The 19,481-nt window shown below is 42.4% G+C and overlaps 1 protein-coding gene across 1 annotated transcript in view; it reads left to right on the top strand.

Moving 5' to 3' along the window:
• Positions 1–19,481, top strand: part of kif19 (kinesin family member 19) — a 206,476-nt gene that overhangs the window by 152,953 nt on the left and 34,042 nt on the right. The window contains exon 7 of the mRNA XM_078225994.1: positions 10,894–11,088. Within this exon, the coding sequence (XP_078082120.1) occupies positions 10,894–11,088 (195 nt within the window). The remainder of the gene's footprint in view (positions 1–10,893; positions 11,089–19,481) is intronic.

Genomic DNA, 19,481 nt, shown 5'->3' with positions numbered 1-19,481 from the left:
CAAAGCTTTGTCCAAAATAAAACTGTATTATTGAAACCTCCAAGTCTGACTCCAAAGTGGTAAATTTCCCACAACAAGTGTCATGAGTCACTCGAAGCTGAGGTCCTTGGCAGTTTGACATAATTGGTGAGGGTGAATGAGCATATTGTTGTAAGGCTGGTCTGTAATAATGGATCCCATTCAATGAAAACTCAAGATTGACAAATATCTTAGTAGGATAGGAAACTGAACTTGGAAAAGTCAACGAAGGAAGGAAGATTTTCATTGATCAATGTGACAAAATTGTAAACTCATTCATTAGAAATACAATTGGTGGCACATTGTACAGTAGAAACCTCCCGTACAGACCAAATGATGACACCTAGTGCCCCAAAGATAAATCAGAACAGCGAGTAACAGATTGTGATCGATAGGATAATCAGTGTCAATAAGTGAATGGGAAGACAGGAAAAATTGGGCTCCGTTGCATAACATTGAAAAATTATATTTGCAGTGGCATATAAGGCTCCAATTAACTGCAAGGTAGCAGAGAGGGTTGATGAGAGTAACGTGGTTGATATGGCCTACATGGACTTCCAAAAACTGTTTGATGAAATGCCACATAAAAGGCTTGTCAGCAAAATTGAAGCACATGGAATAAAAGGGACAGTGGCAGCATGGAAACAAAGTTGACTGAGTAACAGAGAACAGAGAGGTAGCGAATGATTGTTTTTCGGACTGAAGGAAGATGCACTGTGGGGTCATTATTAAACCACTTTTCTTGACATATATTCATGACCTAGAATTTCAAAACTTGACGATGATACGAAACTTTGAAGTATTGTGGACTCTGAGAACAGTGATAGACTTCAGGTTGATATAAGCTGATGGACACATGGCAGATTCAATTTAATGCAGAGAAGGGAGTGTGAAGGGATATATTTTGGTGAGCAAAACAGAAAGAAGTTATATGAACTAAAGCTAAAATTCTAAATGGGGTGCAGGAACAAAGAGACCCAGGGGTATATGTGCACAGATCACTAAAGGTGGCACGGCTAGTTGCGAAAGTGGTACGAAGGCATATAGAATTCTAAACCTCATAAATGGAAGTACTGAGCACAAAAGCAAGAAAGGTCTGATGAAACTTTATAAAACACTGCCTTGGCCTTAAGTGGAGTGTTGTATCCAATACTGAGCACCACACTTCAGCAAGAATGTGATTAGAGAGGGTGCCAAAAAGATTAACAAAAATGGCTCCAGGGATAAAGGTCATTGGCAAACTGGAGAGGATATAGTTGTTGTTCTTAGAGAAGAGAAGATTAAGAGGAGATATGATAGAGGTGCTCAAAATCATGAGAGGTTTGTACAGGGTACACAGGGAAAAACTATTTCCATTGGCCGAAGGGTTGTGAACCAGAGGACACTGATTAAAGGTGAAGGGTAAAAGAACCAAAAGCAACATGAAGAAAGCTTTTTTTATGTAGTAGGTGGTACAGATCTGGAATGTACTGCCTGAGGGTATGATGGAAGAAGATTCAATTCAGATTTGCTTTCAAATTGGATAATTATCTGAGGAGAAATTAAAATAGCAGAGCCACAGGGAAAGAGCGAGGGGCAACCAGCATGAACATGAAGGGTCGAATGGCTTCCTTCTGTGCTGTAACCATTTGATTATTCTATTATTGTTGATGAATTTTGCTTCTGTGGTTAGGTCCAAAGAAGCAGTACGTATTACACCCACCGACAGCTGACAGCCCTGCATTTAACAGGCATTAAATGCAAATCATTTGTTGGTAAGCAAATGCTTTGGCTGCAAGGACAGAGCAACGATTGCCATTCAAAACTGGTTCAGATAAGATCATTTTGAGGTCAGTGGCTAAATCAATGAGCAGCCATTTAAACAGTCACGTTGTCATGTGTACTGTTTTTCTAGTTTCACAAACAAATGCTCACTAATTGTTAACGTGCTTGCTTCCGGATCATCTGGTACTAAAGTATCTGGCACTTCAGTATTTGGTACTAAAATATGATCATAGGAATTTTTGTTGTAAAAAATATAGCTTATCGCAATGATCCATAGTGCAGTAGATATTTTATGTGCTGCAGATCAAAGGTATTAGTGAGGTGTGAAGCAGAATATTTGGGGAAGATCAGTGTGGGGACTAACTGCTGAAATGCTGCGTGAAGAACAAAGAGCAAAAAACAGTACGTCACAATAGCAGGCCCTTCTGCCCTCCAATCATGATGCCTGCCTAAACTAAAACCGTATGCATGACAACTTTCCTTTCTTTGGAAACATTTAAGAGCAATGAATAATTCTATCCTTCCCCTATTTCCGCCTCTCAACCATTTTACATCATAAAACAGCTGTTAATTTTCAAATATTTTATATCAATCCCCCCTCAAACCCCCCCCACTCCTCCCCTCATACACTCTTCCCCTCACACCCCCCCCTCCCCCCCCCCCCCTCACACACTACTCCCCCAATACTTTGTCTTTTATCTAGATTGGAGAAATCTTTGGGGAAAATCAGTAAGATCATACTTGATTGTATCAAGCAGACGTGTATCAAGATCACTTCAGTCAGATAGAAAACACCCCCTATTACTCTAAGAGCTCATTACTTCCACTCAAGCACCTCCCTTCGTGTAAGCGCTTGTCATGATAGTGTTTACCTGCGAAGAAGGTGCTTGCTATCATTTTGCATATCGTAGGTGAACCTTATAATACAGAAGGATAAACAAATTGATTATTCAGCACAGGCAACAGAACTCATCTCCTGAAGTCTAACTAATGCTTTGTTTAGAGTTAGATGCCTTAATCTGGACTCAATGATTAATTACATTACAAAGGCAAAATACTGCAGATGCTGGAAATCTGAAATCTAAACAGAAAATGCTGCAAATACTCAGCATGTTAGGCAGCATGTGCGGAAAGAGGAATAGTGTTAAAGATTCGGGGCAGTATGTTCCATACTGCCCCTTCAGCAAATATGGAACATGTAATAGATTGATCAGGTTTTAAGCCACCACAGAGACTGAGAAAGAGACGGGGAGAGGGGAGGAGGTGGTAAGAGCAAGAGGGAAGGTCTTCGATCTTGTGCAAGGCAGGAATATTTGAAGAACAAAAGGGGGCATTACAAAAGGAGGGTGATAATGGGAAGAGTAAAGAAACAAAAGATGGGTTTAGAGGAGGAAATAATGGAAGCAGAGCTCAGGATCTGAAAGTGTTGAAATCAGTGTTGAGTCTGCAAATTTGTAAAGTGCTGAATCAAAAGGTGTAGCATGGTTGTTCCTCAGGTTTAATTGGGACAGTATAGAAGACCAAGGACAGTGAAGTCAGAGTGGGGCTGAGAATTAAAGTGGCAGACTGAACGGAGGTGCTCAGCAAAGCAATCAGCTGTTCTGTGTTTGGGTTTCTACCTGTACTGGCCATCACATCATGAGCGATATGGAATAATATATTGTATTAAAAGAGTAAATTAATCACAATATGTTGATTTGAGAAGAGGTGCCCAGTTAACTCTTAGTAACTATATTATTGCTGAGAAGTCATTAGCAATAAAGTAAAAGCCATACCCCTAAATTTGTTCATCTACTGTGTATAAATCTCAACACCAACTTTGACAACTTAAAACCTGAAACTTACACAAAGACAGATTTACTTAATGCATAGATCCTCATACATTTTACAATGGAAACTTGTCATACAGCTTTTAATTTAAACACCTTCCAAGCATTTCAGTTTAATGAAATAAACAAGGACAGTAATTCAACAAATTCTTTATTTAACACTTCTAGTACCAGCTCAAACATAAACAGTTGCAACTCATTAACTCTTTACTGAACTTTAACTCTAACTGAACATTAACTTTCAACTGAACTTTAACTCTTAACTGCATATTAACTTTAATTAAACATCAACTTTAATTAGACATCAACTTTAACTATTTAACTCAAAATAGATACTACCGAGTTTAGGAAAACCTTGGCCAAGAAATATCCTTGATGTAAAATCTATCTTCTTCTCTGAAGCATCCTTCAGGGTATAGGTCTTCTTGCAATGGTTGGTCTCTTTGAGTTATCGCTGGCAAACAAAGGCTCACCTGTGTCTTAATCCACAATTCTCCATTCGCTTCCAGAAGATTGTCTGTCATCCAGCCAATGAATTGATCAGAAATCCCAATTGCATCATTCAATTAGTCCAATCAAATATAGCCAGAGTAGTGGCATTGGTCACTTCAGACCCCATCATATTTAGGTCCCTTAAGTGTATATTGTTTACATTCTAATGCCCAGATAAGGAACACTGGCTCCAAATGTCTGTAAAGGACTTCTCCCTGCCAAGGGCAAACTGTTAAATCTCTCGCCTTCTGTCCTTTGACAAATTCCAGGCCACTGGCCACAAGAAATCCCAGCATAGCGAAAAAACAACTTTAACCAAAAATCAGGTTTGCTTGATTGAAGATTTTTCAGCATATTAAAAGTTAAATCTTTGCAGACCATTTAGCCACAAACTGGAGGTCACACTGAAGCATATATCATCATCATTCTCTTGTATTTAAATATAGTGCCTTAAATATAGACTCATGACCCAAACACTTCATAGAACAGGAGGAAGCCATTCTACTCCTCAAGCCTGCTCCATTGTTCAATCCAGCCATGGATTGGACTTAATGGAGGCAACGGAAGTCTTGCCCGATGGCTTGAGAGCCATTGGGAGATCTGTGTCACTTCTCTTAGGGAAGGACCACTGAATTAAGTACTACTAAGGCATTTAACTAGACAAAAATGGGCCCTCCCCACATTCAAGGGCACGGGAGTAGAAGCCTCACCCCCCCCAAAGAGTTGCCAGTCAATCGGAGGTTGGCTGTATCATGAACCTGGCTGATGTTATCGGCAAAGCTGTCCCAACTTGGGACACCGGTTCTTGGTGGTGTATAGTTTTGTTACAGGAGTGGTGTAAGGAGCCACACACGATAGATACCCAGTGAGAACAGTAACCAGCCCAGCCATTGAATGACACTTATTAATGACTATTTTCTTTATTGTAATAAAGACATATATTCACAACAGGACTGTAATGATTTAAGACAGTTATTTAAAAGGAACTACTAAACACAGCCACACAGTTTAACTATGAATTACTCTTTTTGTTTCAAAGTACATTCACAAGATCTGAACTCTTTTAGGACTTCTCTCTTCCCAAACAACATCCAAAGCAATAAATCCAAAAGGCAAGCTTATCATTACCACTCTCTATATGATTGAGTAGCTTTTCTGGGGAACGTCTCTTCTTAGTCCAGTGAAGACATGGGTTTTAACTGCCTCTACGAAGGTTTTCTGCATCAGGCGATATTAGGGCAGATAACCAAAGGCTTTGTCAAAGAGGTAAGCTTCTTCAAAGAAGAAAGTGAAGAAGAGAGAAATGGAGAGGTTCAGGAAGAGAGCTGAGGGCCTTGGAAGCCGATGATGGAGCAATTTAAAAAGCGGATGAAGAAGAAACCAGGATTGGAGGAATGTCAGTATCTTGGTGTGTTGTAGGGCTGGTGGATAGTGCAATGATAGGTGGAGGTGAGGTCATGAAGGAATTTGAAAACAAGAATGAGAATTTTTAAAAATGAGATGTTGCTTAACTGGGAACCAATGTAAGTAAGCAAGCACAGGGGTGATGAATGAATGAGACTTGGTGTGAGGTGGGTAGCAGATCATGACATTAGATTTATGGAGGTTAGAATGTGGGAGGTCATCAGGACTGCATTGAAATCATAGAAACCATATAGTACAGAAATAATTGGAATAATCAAGTCTAAAAGTAACAAAGTCTTTGATAAGGGTTTCAGCAGCTGCTGAACTGGGCTATGTTACGGAACTGATAATAAGCTGTCTTCGTGATGGAGAGGATATGTGGTCATGAGGCACTGTTACAAAGAGTTTGATTCAGCCTCAGACAGTTGCCATGGAGAGGAATGGAGTCATTGGTTAAGGAACAGAGGTCCAAAACAAAGGCTTTGTTCTTTGCAATATTTATTTGGAGGAAACTTCTGCTTGGATGTTGGACAAGGAGTCTGACGATTTCGAGAAGGTGGAGGAGTTGAGAAAGATGGTGCTGAGGTAGAGTTGGGTGTCATCAGAGAATATATGTGGAAACTAATGCGATGTTTTCAGATGATAGGCATAGAATGTAGATGAGAAATAGAAGGAGGCCAAGGATAGATCCTTGTGGTGATACCAGAAATAACGGTGTGGGATGGGGAAGAGAATCACTGCAGGGTAACTCTCTGGCTGTGAATGGATAGATCAAAATGGAACCAGATGAGTATAGGCCCATTCAGCTAGACAACAGTAATACCCTTGCCTAACGAAAATCTGTCGATTTCAGATTTGAAATTTTTAATCGACATAGCCTCAACAGCTTTTTGAGGGATAGAGTTTCAAATTTACACTATCCTTTGTGTTAAGAAGTGTTCCTTGACATAAAGTACTGGAGTGGTAGGGTAAGGACCCAGTTGTTGTGGTCCATGTAGGTACCAATGACATAGTAGAACAGGAACAAAGGTTCTGCTGAGTGAGTATGAACAACTGGGAGCTATTTAAAAAGCAGAACCAAAAAGGTAATAATCTCTGGATTACTACCTGAGCCACGAGCTAATTGGCACAGGGTCAATAAGATTAAGGAGGTAAATGCGTGGCTCAAAGATTGGTGTGGGAGGAATGGGTTTGAATTCATGGGGCATTGGCACCAGCATTGGGGAAGAAGGCACCAATTCCGATGGGATAGTCATCTGAATCGTGCTGGGACCAGAGTCCTGGCGAATCATATAAATAGGGCTGTAGATAGGGCTTTAAACTAAATAGTGGGGGGGGGGAGGGCTCAGTTGTATGGTGAATTAGAGAATCAAAGTTAAAGGAGAGGGTAGAAGTGCAGGTTAATGGAGCTGAGGGCTCAGGAGAGGTTAGTAAAGTTTCCAGCCCACGTAATCGAACAGAGAGTATAGAAGTTGACAGGAATCTAACCTCAGGCAGAGCAAAAAAGGTGACAAGTATGAGAAGGGAGGTAGCCAATGCAGGACTGAGGATGTTGTACCTAAATGTGTGCAGTATACGGAACAAGGTAAATGAGCTTGTTGCGCAGATTGAAATTGGCCGGAACGATGTTGTAGGCATCACAGAGACATGGCTGCAAGGGGATCAGGGCTGGGATCTAAATATCCAAGGATATGTATCCTATCAGAAGGACAGGCAGATGGGCAAAGGGGGCGGGGTTGCATTGTTAGTAAGGAATGAAGTTAAATCAATAGCAAGAAGTGATATAGGATCAGAAGACAGAGAATCTCTGTGGGTAGAGTTAAGGAATCGCAAAGATAAAAAGACCCTGATAGGAGTTATATACAGGCCTCCTAGCAGTAGTCAAGATGTAGGGCAGAAAATAAATCAGGAGATAGAAAAGGCATATAAAAAAAGGCAATGTTACAATAATCATGGGGGACTTCAATATGCAGGTGGATTGGGAAAATCAGGTAGGTAGTGGATCCCAAGAAAAGGAATTTGTGGAATGTCTATGAGATGGTTTTTTGGAGCAGCTTGTGGCAGAGCCTACTAGGGAACAGGCAATTCTCGATTTGGTGATGTGTAATGAGGCAGACTTGATTCGGGAACTTAAGGTGAAGGAACCCTTCGGGAGCAGTGACTACAATGTGATAGAATTTACCCTGCAATTTGAGAGGGAGAAGCTGGAATCAGATGTAACGGTATTACAATTAAATAAAGGTAACTACAAAGACATGAAGGAGAAGCTGGCCTGAGTTGATTGGAAAGGGAGCCTGGCAAGGAAGACAGTGGAACAGCAATGGCAGGAGTTTTTGAGAGTTATTTAGGAGGCACAACAGAAATTCATCCCAAGGAGGAGGAAACATGCTAAAGGGAGGATGAGGCATCCATGGCTGACGAGGGAAGTCAAGGACAGCATAAAAGCAAAAGAAAAAGCATACAAAGTGGCAAGGATTAGTGGGAAGCCAGAGGATTGGGAAGCCTTTAAAAGCGAGCAGAGGACAACTAAAAAAGCAATAAGGGGGAGAAGATGAAATATGAGTGAAAGCTAGCTAGTAATATAAAAAAAAGGAAGTTTTTTTCAATATATGAAAGGTAAGAGAGAGGCAAAAATAGCCATTGGACCACTGGAAAATGAGGCTGGAGAAGTAATAATAGGAAACAAAGCAATGGCAGAGGAACGGAATAGTTACTTTGCATCAGTCTTCACGGTGGAAGACACCACTCAGATGCCAGAGCTCCAGGAGAGTCAGGGGGCACAGGTGAATATAGTGGCCATTACGAAGGAGACGATTCTGGGGAAACTGAAAGGTCTGAAGGTGGATAAATCACCTGGTACGGATGTACTACACCCCAGGGTTCTAAAAGAGATAGCTGAGGATATTGTGGAGGCATTGGTGGTGATCTTTCAGGAATCACGGGAGGCAGGGAGGGTACCAGAGGACTGGAAAGTAGCAAATGTAACACCGCTGTTTAAGAAGGGAGGGAGGCAGCAGATGGGAAATTATGGCCGGTTAGCCTGACTTCGATCATTGGCAAGATTTTAGAGTTCATTATTAAAGATGAGATCGCAGAGTGCTTGGAAGTGCATGATAAAATAGGACTGAGTCAGCACGGCTTTGTCAAGGAGATGTCATGCTTGACAAATCTGTTAGAGTTCTTTGAGGAGGTAACAAGGAAGTTAGATAAAGGAGATCCAGTGGACGTGATTTATTTAGATTTCCAGAAGGCTGTTAAATAAGTTAAGTGCCCATGGTGTTAAGGGTAAGATCCTGGCATGGATAGAGGATTGGCTGACTGGCAGAAGGCAGAGAGTGGAGATAAAGGGGTCTTTTTCAGGATGGCAGCTGGTGACTAGTGGTGTGCCTCAAGGGTCAGTGCTGAGACCACAACTTTTCACAGTATTCATTAACGATTTAGAAGAAGAAACTTAAGGCACTGTTGCTAAGTTTACAGATGATACAAAGATATGTAGAGGGACAGGTAGTATTGAGGAAGCAGGGGAGCTGCAGAAGGACTTGAACAGGTTAGGCGAGTGGGCAAAGAAGTGGCAGATGAAATACAATGTGGAAAAGTGTGAGGTTATGCAAGGAGGAATGGAGGCATAGACCATTTTCTAAATGGGAAAATGCTTAGGAAATCAGAAGCACAAAGGGACTTGGGAGTCATTGTTCAAGATACTCTTAAGGTTAACGTACAGGTTCAGTCGGCAGTTAGGAAGGCAAATGCAATGCTAGCATTCATGTCGAGAGGGTTAGAATACAAGGGCAGGGATGTACTTCTGAGGCTGTACAAGGCTCTGGTCAGATCCCATTTGGAGTATTGTGAACAGTTTTGGGCCCTATATCTAAGAAAGGATGTGCTGGCCTTGGAAAAGGTCAATAAGGCTGTGGAGGCCAGGTCATTGAGTGTCTTTAAGATAGAGATAGATAGGTTCTTGATTAATAAGGGGATCAGGGGTTATGGAGAAAAGGCAGGAGAATGGGGATGAGAAAAATATCAGCCATGACTGAATGGTGGAGCAGACTTGATGGGCTGAGTGGCCTAATTCTGCTCCTATGTCTTATGGTCTTAGCTCTATTGTGCAGGCTATGCCCTCTTACTCCAGGTGCCCAATACCAGAGGAAATAATTTCTTTTTATCTACCCTGTCAAATATTTTAATCAGCTTAAACACTTCAATGAGATCATCCCTTAATCTTCTAATCTACTCAAAGGAAAACAAACCTCATCTATGAAATGTTTCACATGATTTAACCCTTTTAGCCTCACTATCACTTCAGTCAATCTTATTTGTTGAAAGAAAATCTTAAAATCGACTAATTAATCGTTTAATGATGCTGCATAATTAAAAATCAAATTATTTTTCAGGGCTAGCTCATTAAATGTTATTACACTCATCACCATTAAAAGGCAGTTATATCTAATTGAACAAGGTGGAACTTTTTAGGTGGTTTTAAATAGCGACAGGAAGGTTGAAATTCCGATTGATTTCATGATTGCTGGTTCTGGAGCTGGTGCAGACGTAGAGGTCCTGTTTCAAGACAGGCTGTGCTGTCTTGAAATGACAGGCTGTAATTTCAGGATTCCTGCGCTAATTTCACATGCTTGACATCCTGGAGTTGCACTCACTGAAGTCAAGTTTCAAGTCTATTTATTAGTGTCACAAGTAGACTTGTATTAACACTGCAATGAAGTTACTGTGAAAATCCCCCAATCGCCACACTCTGGCGCCTGTTCGGTTACATTGAGGGAGAATTTAGCATGGACAATGCACCTAACCTGCACATCTTTTGGATTGTTGGAGAAAAGAGGAGCACCCAGAGGAAACCCATGCAGACACGGGGAGAACGTGCAGACTCCACAAAGACGGTGACCCAAGCCAGGAATTGAACCCAGGGCCCTGGCGCTGTGAGGCAGCAGTGCTAACCACTGTGCCACCGTACCAGTATACTGGTGAAGCTACCAGAGAATTGCAGTGTCCTGCATGTGTAGAAACATGACCTATCAGGTATTTCAAAGAATTATAAGTACAGTGCATGGAGTGGATCTCACCAGCTGATAGTCAAACAGAGAACCCCTGACCAGGTTCACCTTCATTATGTGTCCACTAAAATGTCATGTTTTTTTAAAAGTTATTTTACTCATTTAATAATAATTAAAATTGCTGCATGGCAGCTCCTAAAGATGTCTTGTTTTAGGATAGGCACCTTTGAGGCTCCGTGCCTGTAGTAGATTATACAGATGGGGGTAAGGTGAAGGATAGGAGGAGGCTAAGGTGGAGTAAGGACCTGTTGACCCATTATAGCCTGTTTCTGTGCTGTCATTTCTACATAATCCAAACTCAACCTTTTCCTCTTCATCAGATAATGCAGCTGTTGGTGAAAGGCAACAAGCAGAGAACGCAGGAACCCACTGCAGCCAACAAAACCTCCTCTCGATCTCATGCTGTCCTCCAAGTCACAGTTAGGCAGAAGAGTCGTATCAAGAACATTTTGCAGGAAGTACGAATTGGACGTTTATTCATGATCGACCTCGCGGGGTCTGAGAGAGCTTCACAGGTTGGTCACATGGGCCTCTCTTGTAAATTTGATGCAGTATCACAAATTCACATGAAGGTTATTGGAACAAATCAGAGATTTATCTAAATTGAAAAGTATAACAAATAGAGATCTGATGTTCTCCTGGCAGATATTCTTAAAAGTGGTGTTCACTCATTCCCCCATGCCCCTTATTAACAATATGACTGAGTCCGCTCCAAGCAGACAAGAAGCATGATATTCAGTGGAGTATACTGGTTCCAACACATGAAATGCAATTATTTCATGATGCTGGAAGCTGCACGAAAACAGAAAATGCTGGAAAGTCTCAGCAGGTCTGTCAGCATCTGTCGAGAGAGAAGAGAGAATAGAGTTTTGAGTAGTCGATTCCAAAACATTGAATGTATTCAAGAGGCGGCTAGATATAGCACTTGGGGCAAACAGGATCAAAGATTATGGGGAGAAAGCAGGATTAGGCTATTGAATTGGACGATCAGCCATAATCGCGATGAATGGTGGAGCAGGCTCGAAGGGCCAAATGGCCTCTTCCTGCTTCTATGTTTTCTGTTTCTATGAGTTTGGATGACCTTTTGTCAGAACATGGAGTGGATCTTTTGATTTTTATTTTGGCATGAAAATTTTACAGAAGTTCTCAGGGGATTCCTGCAGCTGATGTCCACAAGGCAGTGCTTCCCGAACTTTTTTCTGGTGTTACCCTAGTTTAATTCCTCAGACTTTGTGTTATCTCTTGGGTGGGGGTGTTCCTGAGCAGGTGGGGTGGAGTGAGGGGGTGGAGGGTGGTTAGCTCCTGAGCCGAAGAGGAGAGGGAAGTTCAGTGTGGTGTGAATTGTTTAAACTGCAGAGCTTTTTTAAAACAAAAAACTTACCTTCTCAAAGGCTTTTTTTCCCAGCAGCAATTGGGTCTGTTCATTAAGCCACACCCATCACTTGAAAAGAAAACTAGAAGTTAAAGGGGGCTTGCAGTTGTTAACACTCAGTCCGAGCTCCATGGCAGCCATTGCTGCCTCAGAGTCCGCGATCCTAAAGTCTTGTTTTCCAACCCCACTGGGAGTATGGAGAGAGCCCTGCCATAGGGTGTCGCTTACAAGAATGCTTTGCGGATTCTGGAATTCTAACAGACTATTCCGAATTATGAGCATACAGGACTCACACAGGGTGTGATCTTATAGAGGTCTATAAAATAATGAGGGGCACAGATCAGCTCGATAGTCAATATCTTTTCCCAAAGGTAGGGGAGTCTAAAACTAGAGGGCATAGGTTTAAGGTGAGAGGGGAGAGATACAAAAGTGTCCAGAGGGGCAATTTTTTGACACAGAGGGTGGTGAGTGTCTGGAGCAAGCTGCCAGAAGTAGTAGTAGAGGTGGGTACAATTTTGTCTTTTAAAAAGCATTAGATAGTTACATGGGTACGATGGGTATAGAGGGATATGGGCCAAATGCGGGCAATTGGGATTAGCTTAGGGGTTTTAAAAAAAGGGCGGCATGGACAAGTTGGGCCATGAAATGGAAAAAAAATACTTTGACATCTCACATTGCTACAGGTACAAATTAAAGTAAGATTTTGGAGATCAGTTATATGGTTGGAATGCAAATTTTCAAGTATTGGAAAGACAAAATCTAAATACATGTTGTTGGTGTAACACTCAAAGTGCACGAGTTTATTGTGAAATGACTGCATTCAAAGTGATGCATCGGGACACAAATAGAGGTTTACATAGTCATAGAGGTTTACAGCATGGAAACAGGCCCTTCGGCCCAACTTGTCCATGCTGCCCTTTTTTTAAAAACCCCTAAGCTAATCCCAATTGCCCGCATTTGGCCCATATCCCTCTATACCCATCGTACCCATGTAACTATCTAATGCTTTTTAAAAGACAAAATTGTACCCACCTCAACTACTACCTCTGGCAGCTTGCTCCAGACACTCACCACCCTCTGTGTCAAAAAATTGCCCCTCTGGACACTTTTGTATCTCTCCCCTCTCACCTTAAACCTATGCCCTCTAGTTTTAGACTCCCCTACCTTTGGGAAAAGATATTGACTATCTAGCTGATCTGTGCCCCTCATTATTTTATAGACCTCTATAAGATCACTCCCCAGCCTCCTACGCTCCAGAGAAAAAAGTCTCAGTCTATCCAGCCTCTCCTTATAACTCAATCCATCAAGTCCTGGCAGCATCCTAGTAAATCTTTTCTGCACTCTTTCTAGTTTAATAATATCCTTTCTATAATAGGGTGACCAGAATTGCACACAGTATTCCAAGTGTGGCCTTACCAATGTCTTCTACAACTTCAACAAGACATTCCAACTCCTGTATTCAATGTTCTGACTGATGAAACCAAGCATGCCGAATGCCTTCTTCACCACTCTGTCCACCTGTGACTCCACTTTCAAGGAGCTATGAACATGTACCCCTAGATCTCTTTGTTCTGTAACTCTCCCTAACGCCCTACCACTAACTGAGTAAGTCCTGCCCTGATTCAATCTACCAAAATGCATCACCTTGCATTTGTCTAAATTAAACTCCATCTGCCATTCATCAGCCCACTGGCCCAATTGATCAAGATCCCGTTACAATTGGAGATAACTTTCTTCACTGTCCACTATGCCACCAATCTTGGTGTCATCTGCAAACTTACTAACCATGCCTCCTATATTCGCATCCAAATCATTAATATAAATGACAAATAACAGTGGACCCAGCACTGATCCCTGAGGCACACCGCTGGTCACAGGCCTCCAGTTTGAAAACAATTCTCTACAACCACCCTCTGGCTTCTGTCAAGAAGCCAATTTTGTATCCATTTAGATACCTCACCCTGGATCCCGTGAGACTTAACCTTTTGCAACAACCTACCATGCGGTACCTTGTCAAAGGCCTTGCTAAAGTCCATGTAGACAACATCAACTGCACTGCCCTCATCTACCTTCTTGGTTACCCCTTCAAAAAACTCAATCAATTTTGTGGGACACGATTTTCCACTCACAGAGCCATGCTGACTGTCCCTAATCAGTACTTGCATCTCTAAATGCCTGTAGACCCTGTCTCTCAAAATACCTTCCAACAATTTACCCACCACAGATGTGAGGCTCACTGGCCTGTAGTTCCCAGGCTTTTCCCTGCAGCCCTTTTTAAACATTTGCCACTCTCCAATCTTCAGGCACCTCACCCGTGACTATCGATGATTCAAATATCTCAGCTAGGGGACCCGAAATTTCCTTCCTAGCCTCCCACAACGTCCCGGGATACACTTCATCAGGTCCCGGGGAATTTAGAAAGCGATACTTTCGCGTGGATCAGTTATTGGGGCGGCACGGTAGCACAGTGGTTAGCACTGCTGCTTCACAGCTCCAGGGACCTGGGTTCGATTCCCGGTTTGGATCACTATCTGTGTGGAGTTTGCACATTCTCCTCGTGTCTGTGTGGGTTTCCTCCGGGTGCTCCGGTTTCCTCCCACAGTCCAAAGATGTGCGGGTTAGGTTGATTGGCCATGCTAAAATTGCCCCTTAGTGTCCTGAGATGCGTAGGTTAGAGGGATTAGCGGGTAAATATGTAGGGATATGGGAGTAGGGCCAGGGTGGGATTGTGGTCGGTGCAGACTCGATGGGCCAAATGGCCTCTTTCTGCACTGTAGGGTTTCTATGATTTCTATGGTGAATCTGAATCAGTTAGTTAAGATTTGAGGACAGCTCCTGTGGAGAAAAGAAACCCAATACTATGGAAATTGTTTTGTGAGGGGGATGAATGTTTTCAATTGCAGGTATCCAGAATCTACAGTACTTTCTGCCCAAATGAAATGGCATTTTAGGAATTACGATTACAAGATGACTTGAAAATGTCAAGTTTTGTTTAAGGTCAAAGCTTGAGCTTGAGGAGTGTTGAGTTAGCTTCTCGATGGAGCTGTGGTGGGCAGATTAAAATTGGCCTCAGTGCCATTGTGGTATGGAGGAGTACATTTGGTCCAGGTTCCTGCTCCTGATTCTAATCTAACTACTGGGTAATTTATATGTGTAAGTGTGTGGCTAGCAGGCGAGAGCATTCGTAATGCTCTTTGTGATTGAATATCTTGCTCGTACTCCCTTTCAGGGCATGCACGTTAATAATCGAACAGGATACCTGAAGGGTTTCTGGAACCCATGAAACTGCACACCCCTGAGGAGAGGCGGGAAGAAAGTATTGGGGAAAACATACACCTTTTCAACCAGACTAAACCTATGTCCTGTGGTAGTTTCAGATCAAACTATCTTTCCTGCTCTTCGTGCTACAGTAACTTGTTAAAGAAATTACTGTGTAACCCAGTCGATCTACGCTACAAGTCACGGCTTTGACACTTCAATTAATGAATGTCATCAAAAGAAAATATATTTCTTTCAGTGGGCGTGTTTGATTTAATATCTGTCCATTAGCACCCTGCTCACATCATTGCTGCTTGGGAAAGTTGGTGAGGAAACCATTCACTGTCCAAGGGCCTTCACGTTTTTAATTACTATAATTTGCTGAAATTACTTCCTCGCGCTAGCGTGCAGAGTTGGCATTTTATATCATTTTCTATTGCGCTTTGTGCAATTTCAGTTTAACATTTAAATGACAATATAATATACCTTTTGCTCACTGAAGCATAAAAGCACCAATTATAGCTATGCGTGATGAAAATAGGGAATGGCTGCCTACTGCACTGGTAGGTTAAGAACCCATTGCCGCCTGCATTTAATATATATTATATATACGTACAGATTGTAGCACCATTTAAAACAAACTTGAAAACACAATTCTGGAAGTGGTAATGCCTCTCAATGCTGTTACGAAAATAAATCTTGAGTGTAGCTGCAGTATCTCAGGCCCATAGCTTTACTCTAATGGACAAAAATGTGCAAGGGCAGAATGAAATTGGATGCAAAATGCTCAGGCTGGATCACACCACCATCTAGTGGATATAGGAAGGAATACGGCTTTATTTTAGAATTTAAAGAATTTCTAAAAAAACAAAAGTTTTACAAAACCAAAAAATAATCTGCGGATAGAGAAACAGCAGCTAACATTTCAAGTCACTGGCCTTTCATCAGGACTGAGGAAGAAACAGTGTTGGCATTTCAGTGTGATAAACCACCTGAGAATATTTGTACTTTAATATTTTCCCCCTTCTGAGGCTGCTAATCTGCAGGGCAGGACTGACTGGTTGTACCAGTTTGACTCCCGTGGATCGATTACACTACTGTTCTTAAGTTTTCTCTCAACGGATTGTGGCCTTGCCAAGAGCAAGTGCACCTTGCGTAATGAGGACAGGCAGGTTTGCCCCCAGAATAAATATTTGATGGATAGCCTGGAAAGTGGCTGCGTTGTATTTTCAGCTAACAATTAACAAAGAGTTCAGACGGGATTCATGTTAAAACTGCTGTCCTATTGCGATGCAACTTTTAAAAAAAGCCAGTTGTAGCCCCACTCAAACAACTTTTGGAGAATTATCTATTTACAGAAAAACGTTATTGAAAACAAACATCAGAATATATGGGTCAAACATTTGAGGATGTAAAACTGCAGGTTTTGCCTCTTATTTTCTGTGGAAGGTTAGGTTTAGGTTAAAATTGAGTCAGTAATCCATTGTGAAATTTGCCTTTTCAAACACCTTGTGCATTTTTCCTTCATAATAGAAACTAGAAGTAGGAGTGGGCCATTCGGCCCTTCAAGCCTGCTCCATCATTCATTTTGATCATGGCTGATCATCAAATTCAAAATCCTGATCCCCCCTTCCCCCCATATCCCTTGATCCTTTTAGCCCCAAGAGCTATATCTAATTTCTTCTTGAAATCAGACAACATTTTGACCTCAAATACTTTCTGTGGTGGTGAATTCCACACAGTCACCACCCTCTGGGTGAAGACATTTCTAAACTCTTCTAAACTCCAATGAATATGATCCTAACCGACTTAGTCTCTCCTCATATGACAGACCTGCCATCCCAGGGATCAGCATGGTAAACCTTTGCTGTACTCCTTCTATAGCAAGGACATCCTTCCTCAGATAAGAACACCAAAACTGCACACAATACTCCAGGTGTGACCTCACCAACACCCTATACAATTGCAGTAAAACATCACTATTCCTATACTCAAATCCTCTCGCTATGAAGGTCAACATACAATTTGATTTTGATTTGATTTATTATTGTCACATGTATTAACATACAGTGAAAAGTATTGTTTCTTGTGCGCCAAACTGACAAAACATACCGTTCATAGAGAAGGAAATGAGAGAGTGCAGGATGTAGTGTTACAGTCATAGCTAGGGTGTAGACAATGATCAACTTAATGCAAGCTAAGTCCATTCAAAAGTCTGACAGCTTCTTTACTGCCTGCTGTACCTGTGCGCTTACTTTCAGTGACTGATTCATGAGGACACCAAGGTCTTGCTGAGTATCCATCTCTCTCAATTTACACCCATTCAAATAATAATGCGAATTATCAACAAATGACTTTGTCCTCCAGTGATGTGGTTCCACTGATATTCTCCAACAATATAGTTTTGTTATCACTGAGGGAGGGTTAGTATCTTCATCTTAATATCTTCGTGAATGCTATGAATGATTGAGGACGCATTTGTGTATATCCATGTGGCATTACAATATCAGTGGGTGCTGTTGGAGGAGTATGCTGCATATGATGCATATTCACTTTTGGATGAAAGGATATGTATACTGTGGGCTGCTGTAAATGCTGGCACATCTTCCCATGTGAAGAACAGAAGTCACAATAAGATATGGCTGTTAAGGAGGTAGCAAGAGCTGGAGAGACAGGAAAATTAGTAACCTGAGAGCTGTGTAAGATGTGGTCAGCTTTTATTTCTTCCATACTTCAATATCAATTCAAAATGAAACAATACATAGTAGCTGTACCTCATGCACCAGTCTAAAGGGCTGAGAGTAGTGGGGGAGGAGACACCCTGCTCCCAGAGGTGGATTTACAGTTCTTGGTACCCACACCCCCCTTAATTTCTGCCCCATTTCCCCCACCTCACACCCACACCCCACAGATCGCAAAGATGGATGACACAAAAATACACAAATTGATCACTCTGAAGGAGCAGGCGTTTGCACAGTCAATCCTACATTTTCATCAACTTCAATCCAAGTTCTTCAATAATTGATTCTTCTTTTAACTATGAGGCTATAGTTCTGGATTTCCAACAACACTCACTCTACTTTTCTCCTGTCCATTTCCCCCCCCTCACAAATTTGCAAATTCTCCCTCCCCGTGGACCCCCCCAACCGCATCACAAAACTTCCCCTCCCTCCAAATTGCAACCTGGCCCTGACATACTCTCCCCTCCCTGACAGACTGCAATCCTGGCTAACCCCCTCACACTCTCCTCTCCCCAAACACACTCCCCCTTCCTTCCCATTCTCTCATAGTCTCCCTCCACCCCTCATACTCACATTCCTCACATTCTCATAATCTCAGTCACCTTGTTCACATAGGGTGTTCAAGGCAGCCCCCTGTCTCACTTGTCATCTTCTCGTGGCTAAGGTTTGATTTGAGGCATCGGGCCTTGCTGTTGCTGGCCTGCCCTCAGCCCTGGGTTGAGTCTCCTGCTCATCTCACCTGCTGCTCCCCTCGTGGCTGACCTTATCTCATAACGGCTTCTGGCGCCTTGCTGTCGCTGGCCTGGCGTAGGTCGAGTTGCAAACCTGCTCGCCTTTCACAAAAGCGGTAAAACGTCAGCAGCCTCTGCCTCTACCTGCTCGCCTAGTCACCTCTCTTCATTCCTTGCACACACATGCCTCAAATTAACTGTTTGTATGGTTCGGACCAATGTTTTCCCGCTTTTTCAGACTCAGCAATCAGAGTCTGATTCACTCTGTATCGCCTCATTTGTATTTGTTGAATCAATCAGCAAATGCAGAGTAATAGGCTCTGATTGGGTGCCCAGTGCACCTGTTGGCGCGGGACCCCTGGGACACCCCCCCCCACCCCGCCCCCACCCCCAGGCCCTGTGCCTAGGCACAATGTGTTTCACTGTAAATCCACTTCCACTTACCTTAAACATTCATTCCTCCCACCAGCTCACATTGACAGCGGTATGCCCCATCTACAAGACGCAGTGCAATAACTTGTCAAGACCTTTCCAACAGCACCTTCCAAACCAGTGATCACTACCATTTGAGAAGAATAAGAGCATCAGATACATGGGAAAACCACCAGCTCAGGTCACCCCTCCAAGTACAACACCATTCTGACTTAGACATATATCATCCTACTTTCATTGTCTCTGGGTCAAAATCCTGGGATCTCTTCACCTAACGGCGCTGTGGATGTACCTACACCACATGGATTGTGGTTTTTCAAAAAGGCAGCTCACTACCACCTTCTCAAGGGCAATTAGGGAAGGGTAATGGTTGA

This window comes from Mustelus asterias, chromosome 12 (assembly GCF_964213995.1).
Source record: "Mustelus asterias chromosome 12, sMusAst1.hap1.1, whole genome shotgun sequence".
NCBI classification, from domain to species: domain Eukaryota; kingdom Metazoa; phylum Chordata; class Chondrichthyes; order Carcharhiniformes; family Triakidae; genus Mustelus; species Mustelus asterias.
The sequence above is the reverse complement of the archived record's forward strand: the minus strand, read 5'-3'. Positions and strand labels throughout refer to the sequence as shown.